Source organism: Protopterus annectens, chromosome 7.part0 (assembly GCF_019279795.1).
Source record: "Protopterus annectens isolate FY-2018-M chromosome 7.part0, PAN1.0, whole genome shotgun sequence".
Lineage (NCBI taxonomy): Eukaryota > Metazoa > Chordata > Ceratodontiformes > Protopteridae > Protopterus > Protopterus annectens.
This window is the reverse complement of record NC_056739.1, coordinates 1,528,617,525-1,528,631,211: the sequence shown is the minus strand read 5'-3', so window position 1 is coordinate 1,528,631,211 and position 13,687 is coordinate 1,528,617,525. Positions and strand designations below refer to the sequence as shown.

Here is a 13,687-nt window from a genome sequence, read left to right as displayed (position 1 = left end):
AAAACTATAAATAAAAAAAAATATATATATATATATATATATATATATATATATATATATATATATACAGAACTATTAAAAACAATGTGTAGTGTTCTATATACTGATGCTTAAGGGCCCTAGCTCTTAAATAGGGTTTAAGAGACGCTCTGCTATTCAAGCCAGGTAGTTTGTCAGCTTGTAATCGCAGTATCCAATTCTACTCTAGGGCTTCAGTACTATTGTTTAAGTCACCCCCCCCCCTTGTTAACTGAGGCAATTTCTAGTACCAGGAGCTTAAATTTATGAGTAGGGCCTTCTTTCTCAACATGCATAGCTAGTGCACTACTGTCTTTCACATTCCTAATATCCCTCATATGTTCTAAAATCCTGTCTTTAAAGGGTCGATTGGTCTTGCCTACATAGAAGGCAAAACACTGAGTGCAATAGCTAAAATAAACCACATTCATGGTATGACAATCTGCATAAAAATTGGTTTCTATCACAAATCCCTTATATGGATGCGTAAATTGTCTCCCAGTATGTATGTGAGAACAAGCTGTACATCTCCTACAGCTATAGGTACCAAGTCTATCAGATTGGACATGTTTATAAGTGCCTATAGCCTTATAACAGAGCTGTCTCTTCAAAGATCTATTGTTTTTAAATGTAAAATATGGTCCATCTCCCAGCAATCCACTCAATTCTTTGACATTAGACAATGTCCCAATTATTCTTTACAACATCACACACATGTATATTACTAGCATAGGTGAGAGGCATCCTCAGTATTTGACTGTCTGTTGTATTTACACTCGATGTATTCAGCCCACTGTTATTATGAGATACAGTTCCCTCCTTATAGTATGGTCTACATCTGCCATCTCTTTCTCTCCATGCCATACTTAGTTGTCTATCTATCTCATTCTGTTTGTACCCTCTATCCATAAATCCTCATTTAAGGGATACTAATGCTCCATGTAAAGTACTGTCTTTATTATGCAAACTCATAATACGGAAAATCTGGCCTTTCAATACATTCAATTTAGTATGCCTAAGATGCATACTACCATTATGTAGGAGATTGTTCTTCCTGACAGGTTTCCTATATAAAGTCGTAGAAACCAAGCTGGGGGCATTCCGGAGAACTTTCACATCAAGGAATTCAATCTGTCTATCAGAGTATTTATATGTAAAATTAAGGAACGTAGTGATATCATTAATGTATATAAAAACGTGAAAGCGCTTACTACGTTTTGTTCATATTTTTTCTATTAGCCTCTGGTAGACGATATGCCACAGAGTATAGCTGGTGTTTTTTTTAGATGGTCAGCATAGGGCATCTGCTTTTGGCCTGTGATTCTTTTAGTGAGGTATTTCTGCGGCCTTTCCAGCTGTTGCAGAGTTCTTGTGAAGTACATACCAAATGGGACAATAAAAGCAATAATAGAAGAGGCAGTGCTTGTACTTCTGTTCCATTTAATGAAAGTAGATCTTTACGTTTACTGGATTAAGATGCTACTAATATCTTGGATAGATTAGACTTAAAGAAAGCCACAGACACTGATGGGTTCTCTAAAAAAGACACAAGTATGCTTAAAGACCAACTTGCAGTATCACCGAGGATAATTTTTCTTATTGTTTTGAGAAGGCTGGGCTTCCATCTGACTGAAAATTTACTATCATAAAGCCTACCTTTAAGGGTAAGGGTTACACATATGGCTTAAATTGCTATAGACCAATCAACCTGCTTTCCAATACTGTAAAAATATGGAATCTTTTACCCTTCAGATCTTGTTAGATGTAATAAAAACTACGCATTTGTTAAATATATATCAGCACATATACAGTACAATAGCAGTTTGGTATCCGCATGCAACCCGTTTTTCTCTAGTAAGATCATAAAAGCCATTGACAATGATCTTCATGTAAATGTGATTTTAGATAAGCCTTTAACTAGGTATTTCATAAGTTATTAATAGACAAACTGGTGAAAACAGGTATTTTTGCAATGGTTCAATGGATAACCAGATGTTTCACAGATGGAGTATAGTAGGTTATTGTTATTATTTATTTATTTGACATTTGTTTACTGGGGAAGTGCGACTGGACTAAGTAGCCCATTTTCAGCGGAGACCTGGAGATCTGATTGCTAAACACAGAGAAAAATAACCCAGACAATACTAGGAATATATCAAAATTAGTCAATAGAAGTTGGGTAACATAGTTAAACTAATATTTCCAAAAGAGCATTGTGAAAGTAAGTAAAAGTAATGACAGTGTACAGAAGGTGTCGTGCAAGTATATTCACAGTCATGTACAATCATACTCATATTGAAGCACATTGTGCAGTTCATGTAGAGAATTCTGCTGAGGTTATAGATGAGTGGATACGAAAGATAGGGAAAAAATATGGGTGAAAAAGAATCTTATAATATATAACTATATATATTGAGGTACGGAGAAGATTATAGTGAGCTCAGGGCTGGACTGTGAAAAGAGGAAGAATGGATGTAAGTAAAGAGTAGAGTGTAGAGGGAATGGAGCTAGAAAAAATAAGTCCCAGTCATGCAAGGATGAAATTATGAAATATAAGCAGGGAGTGCTACAGGGATCTATTCTTGGTCATTTCTCTATAGTCTCTGCATTTTGGACATCGTGAATTTCCAAGTGTTTTATTTTACCTTTATGTTGATTATCTAAAAATAGGAAAGGTTGTCACTAAAATTGATTAAAACAGCATAATGCAAATCTGTTATGGATGAAATAAAGTAGATGAACTTGTGTTTTTTTTTTTTTTTTTTTCGTTTTAATATGTAGTATCGCATCTTTATGCATGTGATTGAGAGGCAAGACAGATATAGAGATTTGGGCTTTATGATGGATGAGGATTTTAATTTCAAAGCTCATGTTTGCAGTATTGGTAAAACATGTAACAACTTTATTTGATGTGTAAAAAAAAAAATTGATTCCTAAAAAGAAACTAGGTTTAGAATCTATCAGTTTAACAATATCTTTGTCTGTGAGCAATATGCTCCAATGTCGACGTATATCAATAAAATTAGACACATTACAAGTATAATCTTCTTCTCTAACATTGAGCCTCGAGGCTGTGAAAAATTGATTTCGTACGACATTCCTAAAAATGTGAGGGGGATGCATACTTTCCTTCTTCAAAAGATGGTTCACATGACAACTTTTCCTATAAAGGGTAGTATAAACGTTTTTATCTTGGTAGCTCTAAGTTTATTCATCCTGATCAGATCAAAACTTATACTTTTAAAGTTAGTGCAACCTGTGAGAGTGAGCACATTGTGTATTTATCAGATTTTTTGGAATGCAAAAATAGGGCCTTTAAAGAAAGAATCTGTGAGCATTTATATCACATTAATAAAAAGAATAGCACTAATGCATTAGCTAACCATGTTATAAAGACCAGTTTGGCACATACCTTTAGATTTATGGTTATAGGAAGAATATTTACACAGTTAAGAGGTGTTGTTTGCAATTGTACTGAGGAATTAGAAGACAAATGGATTGTCAGGTTAAGGGGAGATGCAGGACATGGATTAAGCGAATATGTCCCTTTAAGACCTAAATTAAAATCTAGACCTCTCTATAGATGGGCTTAGTTGTACGAATACCTACTGTCTATATGTGATGTTAGATTTGATATGTATTTGGTTAATTTATTGATTTCTAGGGCTTTCTGATTTCTGAGCTGTTCATCATGTGACTTACTGCATGGTTTATAAGGGCTACAGCATTAATTTATTATCTACACCTGAAGAAGCATCTTTCTGAAAGCGCTTGTGTTTTTGCTGTGATTTTATTAAACGAAGATTTTATTCTGGCACCTTCAGCCTCACCCGAGTCCGTTTGTTTGCTACAAATAAAAAATTACACTCAGTCTTCTCATGCCGCAACCTTTCTAGCAGAACTAATTGATGACTTCAACTTAATAGATCCCTTTGAACTTAACAACACGGGCAGTCTAAGTAGCAGATACACATATTTCTTCCAATACCATAAGACCTGGTCTAGAATTGACATATTTCTAATTTCTCAAAATTTTGCTCTTTATGAAGTACAATATAATCTAGAACCTAGATCAATACTGGATCACTCAAATAAATTTAACAATAACACAAAATTAAAAGAGATACACTACCCACAGTACCTCAAACTGGACTTTAAACTCAAACCTGCTGAAAATTAAAGAAGTGGAATAAGAGATTTTAAACTCTCTATGATTGATTTAAAAGAAAAGCTTGAAAATAATGATACTCCTCTAGATATTCAATATGCAGCCTTTAAAGCCACGGCGAGGGGTACCTTCATCCAAAAAGCATCATTCTACAAAAGGCAGAAAAGTGGAAAAATAACCAACAAATCAAAATAGAATTACAAAGAAACCACACTCCCACTCTTGAGAAGGAAATGGCAAGTCTACAAAAACAATTAAATGAGATCCTAATGCAACAATATACGTTTACAGAACTAAGGATGCTATATAAATAAGCGAAATGGGCTCAGACCCCTTCCAAAATGCTAGAGAGACTTATCAATGTAAGGAACCCTGCATGTAAAATGCAAGAAATAAAGTATAAAGACAAAATTCATAACTCAGATAATGAAATAGTATGGGTTTTTGAAGAAATATCTCAATCCATATATGGCCCACAAGCTCATATTAATGACAACCTTTTCCAAATCTTTGTGGATAACTTAGACTTCCCTCAGATCAATGACTCGTGATATAATAGTCTTAAAAGTCCATTAACAGAAAAGAAAATAAAGCGATTGAGAAGTTAAAATCTGGGAAAGCTCCTGGTCCTGATGGATGCGTGGCAGAATTCTATAAACATTTTAAGCAACAATTAACCCAAGTACTTTTAAAGTTATACAATTATATAATTGAAGTTGGGATATCAGACCTTTATTTGAACAATTCCAAAACCATACTTATACCAAAACCAAATACAGACTCCACAAATCCATACAACTACAGACCTATAGCTTTGATAAATATAGATGTAAAGATATTTTCAACAATTTTAGCACACAGGATGCAAAAAGTAGCCCCAGTTTTAATTGTACCTGAACACCTAGGCTTTATAAGTCAGAGATAAGTATGGGACAACACATTAACCACTGATGCTCTATCCCACTTATGTGCCAAGGATAAATCCCCTAAATATGGTTTATCAGTTGATGCAACAAAAGCCTTTGACAGAGTCAATCAAAAATTCCTCCTATTTGTACTCTATTTGGATTCCCTAAAGAATACATAGAAGTTATCAAAACGTTATATAGTAAAGCAACTACAACTCTGTATATTAATAAGAAAACATCTAACCCAGTGCAGGTTCTTAATGGCATCAGACAGGGATGCCCACTCTCTCCAATCCTGTTTAATTTCTGTATAGAAGTATTATTACTATAAATCACTCCGAGAACATATCATCACCTTATTTCGATATCTAAAACCCAAATAAAGTACACAGCCTTTGCAGATGATCTCAATATCCCAGTTCTGACTTATCATCCATAGAAAAGTTTTCCCTAGTATCTAAGTATGAAATTAATCCTAAGAAGTCAATTATATACCCAGTTAACCCCCGGGACATAAAGAATTTTATTTTCCGGAGACAAACATCAAAGCGCAATATACGCTGAAGTATTTAGGTATAATCTTTAACCATTTACAATCAGATGTGTTCAATAACAATATAGTTAAAAACTGGTCCAATATGATGGGTAACATTAACAAATGGGAAAAGCTTAAACTATCTACCTTATCAAAAGCATCAATAGTCAACATGAATATACTGCCTAAGATTTTATACCATTTGAATGCTACCTTCATGAAGATTCCAGCTACATTCTTCAACAAGATGAAAGGTCAACTAGCAAAATTCAATGGTACCCAAAAAGTACAAGAATTCGCTATAATAAACTAATACTATCAAAAGAAAAAAGGAGGTCTCAGCCTTCCTGATTTTCAACTGTACTACAAAATTATTAATGCTAATTGCATCATGCAAATAGCAAACCATGACCAAATAGGCAACAAATGGTATCCACTATAGATTAAATTATTTCATCAAAATATTATGACATCTAAAGTTAACCCAAAAGCGATTCCCTTCTTAAATCAAGATATCCTTAAGAGAGCAAAAATTCACTCAATCTTAATTAATAACTGCGAAATTTTCAAGAAATTACTGATATCAATAAATCTTAGACACGATTACTCTGCTACAACCAATACATAACCCAGATATAAAATTAGCAAACTCCATGGTAAACCTAAATAAATAACCCATTAATAAAAAGTTATACAGTATGGGACTTCTGCCAAATACAAAACCTCTCAATGGAAAATATAAACCTACTTAGAACAAACAATAACTATAAAGTGATAATTAAACAAATCCTATACTTAGTATAATAACCAAAGATATCAATGTAATTGAGCAAGATGTCAAATTAGCACAACAAATTCAAAAACTGCTCATAAATAAAAAGAAAATGCTCTCCAATACATATAAATTAATAGCAAAAGTTAAATATTAAAATAGAATACTTTTCTCAAAGTTTTGGGAAGGAAAAGGTAATACCATAACAGATGATCAGAAGGAATCCGCTATAACAAATACTATGAAACTGACATCATATAAACAATTAATATACACCCAGATCATGATTTTTAATAATGCATACCATACACCTGTACACCTAAACAAATTCAGTCCATCTAAGTCACCTTACTGTCCCTTCTGTCCTAAGCTGCAAAACAGTTTATAAACTGTGATGCTCACTAAGATTACTCTTAGAGAAATCAGGCTATTCAAAATTCACTTTGTCATGGGAGACAGCAATACTGCATATATTCAAATGCACAAATACTTTCTTTAATCACATAATAATAACACTATGCACCCTATTTCTTTAAGCACATAATAATAACACTTTGCACCCTATTAAAATCTTATGTAGCAAAAAACTGGATAGATAGATCAAGACTAACCTGGTCAGAATACAAAAGCATGGCTAAAAAACATATTGGCCAAGAAGCTTTATACAAAAAGTCAGAAGAACCAAATATGTCAGAATTACTGCAAAACATTAATTGATATATTATCATAAATTGCAAGTCAAATGCTAATAAAACAAAGATAGTAAACACATCTTGCAGTTGGGAATAATAACAGCATTATCTAAGGTGACATTTTTTTGTAAATATGTATATAAGGTTTAGCAGAGTAGGCTGATATCTTTGTATAGGTTGGTGTTATACTTTTAAATTTGCTCTCATTTGTCACTATAATGTACAAGTAAAATGTTAAAATAATATTACCATGACTAACATATAACATAACCATTTCCTTGTGTTTATCCAATGCTGTTTTCCTAGCTATTTCAAATATTATTTAGCAAAGTGTGTATTATCTATTGAATAACTTCATGTTAAACATTATGTAACATTCAACAGTACCACAGTTGCATCTTGTTTATCTCTCTACTTGTATTTTATGTGCGAAAATATTCAATAAAAAGTTATTTGAAAAAAATATCTATATATCTATATATATATATATCTATCTATATATATATATATATATATATATATATATATATATATATATATATAAAAAATTGATTAATTACAACATTAAACAGTTTCTATTTCTTATATTCCCTATAGCATACTCCCCTGATTGCCTAGATTCTTTCAACATCAATACGATGCAAAAATTAAAGGAAAATAACTTGATATTCTGGCATCAGTTTATTGAAAATAAGAGTATTAAACCACTAAACTCTCTTTTATGTAGTTTTGATAATAGTCAAGACGGTTGTTTATACCCTCATTACGGCAGTTTATAGAAAACAAAATGAGAGTATCAATCAACCTAGAGACTGAATCTATACCTAGTTTGATTCAGCTTTTATTAGGTGTCTTGAAAAGACAGATAATCAAAAATTAAGTATCTCACCTATGTACAAGATACTAAGAGAAGACACTCTAAAGTTTGACTCAGATTTTTGGAATTACTATGTAAAGATTAATGGAGAACAAATATCTGACGAGTCAAAAAATGTTATTGAACTCTACATATGGTACCTCTTCTTCATTATATTGGAGATTGTATACATGGAAATTTATGAATAGGCGTTTCTATACTCCACATAAAATAAATCTTATACTCAAAAACAGTGAAAGTAAATGTTGGAAATGTGATGAATTACTAAAGGCCAACGGGGTTCACATGTTCATTGAATGTAGAAATGTTGTTCAGTACTGGAAAGACTTCAGATATTTTGTAAATGTTTTATGGCCTGATAAACTCTCATATTTCTAACTCACTAATCCTATTCACTGTTCCTATACCTAATGTAATACCTAAATCTCAGATTCAGTTACTCTGGTCAATTCTTGCAGTTGCCAGAAAAGTTACTACTTTGAACTGAAAAAGTAAACCAGATTTGATGTTTAAAGATTTTATTAATTTAGCAAAAGTTGTTTGTAAAAAAGAACTGCAAACCATTTGTTATAGAACTCATAACATTACTCATAAAAAATAGCATGGCAAAATTGGAAAACCTTTTGAACAAACACTGATAACTTCTCATGGATAAAATGATTGTTTATCATGGATGAATGTAAATATTGTAAATAGTTTTGGTATTGTTTTATTGTATTAGTTATATGTACATTTGCGTATGTTTATAATGAAAACAAAATAAATACGTTTTTGAAAAAAAAAGTAAAGCCAAGTAAGTCAGAACTGTAGCCCATTCTAAAGCAGCCATTTTGACATATAGAAAGGAAGACTGTGTAAAATTTTAAGATTTGTTTTCAAAAAACTGTACTGTTGATTTAGAAAAGTGATAGTGAACATCCCTTTATCATGTTACTTTTTCAGCAACTACTATAATGGAATTGTGCACTTAAGATTCTAGCTGGTGGAGGGGGGGGGGTCTTGTAATAATATGCTCAGTCATGCTTGTTTGGGCCTGTGTTGAAAGTGCATTTTCAGTTTTCTTTAATACAGCTTGATGTCTTTATTCCCACAGAATAATATGCTGGATTTTGTATTTGCTGTTGATGACCCCCTTTCTTGGCATAAAATAAACATGCAGAAGAACAAGAAGCATTATTCAGTCTTGAGGTTTATGGGCCCAAAGCAGATTACCAACATTCAGAACAACTATGGAGCTGGAGTATACTATAATACGTTGGTTCCTTGTGAAAGCCAGGTAAGTGTGTTTTCTCCATTTAAATGTGAATGTAAGACAACGTGTTTTCTTTGAATATTTGCAGGGATACATTTTTTGTTTTACTTTCAGTCTCTTCTTGAATTATCTTTTACCAAATCTTGTGCAAGGAATTTTTGTTATTTTCTGCAGATTATACTGGTAGTTGTGTACAAACTTAAGTGTTTTCAGGATTCTGAGCTGTTATGATGACATCAGTATAGGGCAACACTTCACCTTCCACTGCAGTGTAGAATATTTTTTTTCAGGTCTGGAAGAGCAAATAACCATTTCCAGCTGTACCGAATATGTTTCTTCTCCCAAGGCCATTGTTAGTATTGCTGATGTGGAGTTGTTTTTATTTTAATTTTTTTTGTTCTTCAGTTTGAATGTGGTGCAGGATGGAAAGGTGTTTCTCTTTGCATGTGCAAGTGAAACATGGTGCTGTAACTTAGCACAACAAAGTGTTTCTCCAATTCCTGCCCTGGTGTAATAGTGCAGCACAATCTTCCCAGTCATTTCCCCTACAAATGCACACGTACTCATGATGCAAGCATTTATCTACTTTCTTCCCAATTGTCTTTATTACATTTAGTGTAAGTTACATTGAGAATGTCCAGTACTTCATACTGTTTATATGAAATAAATGCTCTGTCATTGAGTTTTTTTAAAAAAATACTGATAGTTCATAATTTTTGTGCAGTTGTAGGGAAAGATTTGCGAGTCAAAATTACAAGCATTTATATAAAAAAAAAAAGTTTATAAGAAATGAAAGTTGAGTTAGGCAAAATAAAGATTTTAAATTTGAAAAACAGTGAAAAATATTTTGGGCTTTTTTAGTTCAGTTATGTTTGTACTCGAACTGTGCAGTACTAGTTTTAGCAAATGAGTGAAATGGATGGATAATGTCTTAGTTACTAAAGTCTTTCAGTTCTAAGGTTGTTCTGCATAGAAAACCTGTAGTTGTATTGTTTGCATAAAGAAGGGGCAGCAATGAGAGGCTCGATGTTATAGTCAACTGGCAAGTGGTGATCTTAAGTTGTCCTCTCCATCTGTCTTGACTTTTTCGGTTATTTTTGCCTCGAGGTGGATCTGAACCGTCAACATTTTCAGAGCTTCTCTGCTGCTCTCTGTCCCATAATACTAAGTGCCAAGAATACTACCCAGGCTCATTTGCTGTTCTTGCTAGACAGACATGATTCTCCAGTGCCCCGCTTGAGCTTTTTTCTCAGATAAGTGAAAGTGATAGGATATTGTTTCCTTCTTTTCTAGGTTTGTTGTTTTTCCCATTTTTTGTGGGCTTTTTTTAACCTTTCTTTTCCAAAATATACCACAGAATTAACCTAAATGTCCCCCTCCCCCCACGAGAAGCCTACCCAAGTCTGTCTTTTCAGTTTTGTACTGAACATTTCTGTCGTGCCTGTTATTACTGTTATGGATAAGGCTTCAGGCGTTAAGAAGTGCCTATAGTGCAGGTGAAAAATTCCTCCTTAAGTCCCTCACTGTTAGTATGTTGTTTGTCTTCGTTCTGAGTTTTTGGATATTTCATGTGGCATTTGTCCTTCCTTCGGCCAGCAAGTCCTGGAACCAAGAGGTTAATGCAGGTCACCTAGATTCAGAGTTGACTTTGTTGTGTCTTTGTCCACAGGTGCCTCAGTCCTTGACACTTAGGCATTGGTCTCTCTTTCATATCTTGCCAAATCCTTGGCTCTGGGGATGTGTTCTTCAGATGCTTCTGCTTTGGGTTTAGGATTTGACCAGAGAGTACTTCTGTATTTGCTATTACCTCTTTCCCACTCAACAGTCACATTTTTAGGGGCAGTCATAGATTTGGATTTGATGAAGATCTTTCCAACAGAAGATAAACAAATGGAGATTCAGGTATTATTTGCAAACTTTCGTAAACACTAGCAGATTGTGGCAAGATGATGCCTAAAAACTTTGAAACTTATGTGGTCCTGCATCCGTCTAGTGCCTTGTGCTAGTCTCCACATAAAGGGGATACAGTGACACCTGAAATGTTTGTGGGACCAAGCCAAGGTCTTTGTGGAAATGCTGATTCCATTTCCTTAGTACATAAAAATTAACTTTCTATGGTAGACAGATTTATCAATCCTCTCAGTGGGGTTAGCACTTCATTTCCTTTCAGAGAAACTGTATTTAATCTTCTGATGATGACTGGGGAGCTCATTTCAATAACCTGCCAGTGCAAGACAACTGGACTTTTTGGATCAACCTAAAGAAATTGATAACTGTGCACAGAGCACTTATAGTCTTTCAAAATAGTTATCAACTAGGGCATTTACAGATCAGGGCAGATAATTATATGGTAATGTGGGATATTAGTAAAGAGAAACTAGACCATTTCAGTTCCAAAAAAAGGCTGTCCGTCTGTAACACATGGCTTTATAGTTCATGGATATCTGTCAGAAAACATGTATGAGGTCTGCCATGTGTGCAGAATCCAACAGATTCCCTGAGCCGGAAGATAACACTAATGAATGACTGGAGATTAGAGTCGAATGCTTTTCAGTAAGTTGGTTATCCAGATATGGGAACTCCAAGTAATAGATCTGTTTGCCACACACTACAACAATCAAGTCAAGACATTTCATTCTCACATTCTCTTCATGACAAAGGTGCATTCCTACTTCAATTGGACTCTTACAGTAATATATGCCTCACCCAATGTTCTCTGATCCTTCTTTATAAAGCAGAGGAAGACAATACTAATCAAATTCTGTTAGCTTCTGTTTGACAAGTCAACCATGATCTTTATTTATGAATTTGATTTCTTGTCCGCAGTGGCCTTTAGCTTTATAAAAATCTTTACTCAGTCTCAAAAAATTTGAGTGTTTCAGCAATGTGGATGGAGTTCTGATCCTTAAAACAATTTATACTTCTTCTAGAATCATACTGCTATTGAAGTAAGCAAAGAAACCTTAGTACAAGAAAATTCTGCCTTAAAAAGTGTAGAACATGTTCAGGATTCTATATAGGTAAGACTCAAAGGAGTTTAAATAAACGTATATATTCTCATCTTTATAGCATCAGAAGGAAGGATGAAAAAAAATGCTTTGTATAAACATATTAAACAATATGGTGGCAAACATTATTTTAATTTTGGTATAGTGGACATTGTGCACACCAATAACAGAGGGGGTGACTTTAATACTTTAATAATTTATTATTATATAAAGAATTTTGGTGGCAAATATATACGGATGCTTCCACTATACCAGGTTTAAATGACACTGTATCTGTCAAACCACTATTGGTCATAAAATGAACCATCTATTAGGTACATTGTCATATGTTTTTAAACATATTTTGATATGATCTAAATGTAATGTTTTTGTTAACATTTTTTCAATTTTTTAACTTGTTCACTTTATCAACACATATTATATGTAACATTGCTTTTAGAAATAACATGAATATTATTTAATATTTTACGAATAGAGAACAATAATGGTTTAGGATGTGTGTAGAGCTTTAAAATTTCAAAATGAATTTTGGCGCCAAAAATGTTATTTAAACAACTGTGATGCAAGCTATGGTGTTCTGAGGAAGCTTGTTTTATTCAAGTGAAAGCGCTTAACCATTCTTTGTTTGTTGACATTACAATAAACTTTTGTTCACTTCTACTTGGATTCATTGAAGGTGTTGTGGACTTTTATGAGCATTGAATAGAGGTGAATTCCCAAGACACAGAGACGGAATTTTGCACAAGTGCATTTTCTGCTTTTTCTTTTCTAGTTGAATTTTTATGGTTGCTGCACTGTTTGCTTCAGTTGAGTTCTGCCTTAAAAAGTGGAAGAGGGTTGCTTCATTGAGCTCTCTTTATTGGTAATTTTTGGAGACTTGATAGAATATTTAAATTTTCATAGAATTTATGTATGCAAAGCAAGTGAAACACAGTTAAAAGAATTAAATGAGGAAAGGTGTAGATGTAATCAAAGTGCAGGTCGCATAAAAAATGTCAAATATGAGAGACAAAAATAGAATGTGTTGCAAAATCAGTGAATATAAAAAACAGCCATAGTGATGAGTAGATAAAAACCTCAAATGATTAAAAGGCAAGCCTTGTGCAGTAGGTCTGGCTATAAGCATGGATGCTGTCCTGCTTTTAGCAAATCTTGTAGAGTTTATGTTAACAAAGACCATTTTGCAAATGTGTATAAAATCAAACACAACTGCCTTCAAAAGATTGCACATTATTAAACAGAAATATGAAAATCGGTTGGACCAGTAAACAATTTTGGTTAACAATAATGAGGCAAAAGGAGTAAGTTAATCGATTTATCTGTCTCTGTCTCTCATATTGATTTATTAGCTAGGTAAGTGGACTGGTCCTGGGATCCTTTTCAGCCTTAACCAGGGTGCTATTGCAGTACAGTAATCAAGATCACAGATCGATATATACAACATAACAGTTTAGATG

The 13,687-nt window shown here is 33.4% G+C and overlaps 1 protein-coding gene across 2 annotated transcripts in view; it reads left to right on the top strand.

Annotated features, from left to right (window-relative positions):
* TAMM41 (TAM41 mitochondrial translocator assembly and maintenance homolog) overlaps positions 1 to 13,687 on the top strand; it is an 837,657-nt gene that overhangs the window by 150,721 nt on the left and 673,249 nt on the right. For both annotated transcript variants that reach the window (XM_044078066.1, XM_044078067.1), the window contains exon 2: positions 9,064 to 9,246. In XM_044078066.1, the coding sequence (XP_043934001.1) occupies positions 9,064 to 9,246 (183 nt within the window). The remainder of the gene's footprint in view (positions 1 to 9,063; positions 9,247 to 13,687) is intronic.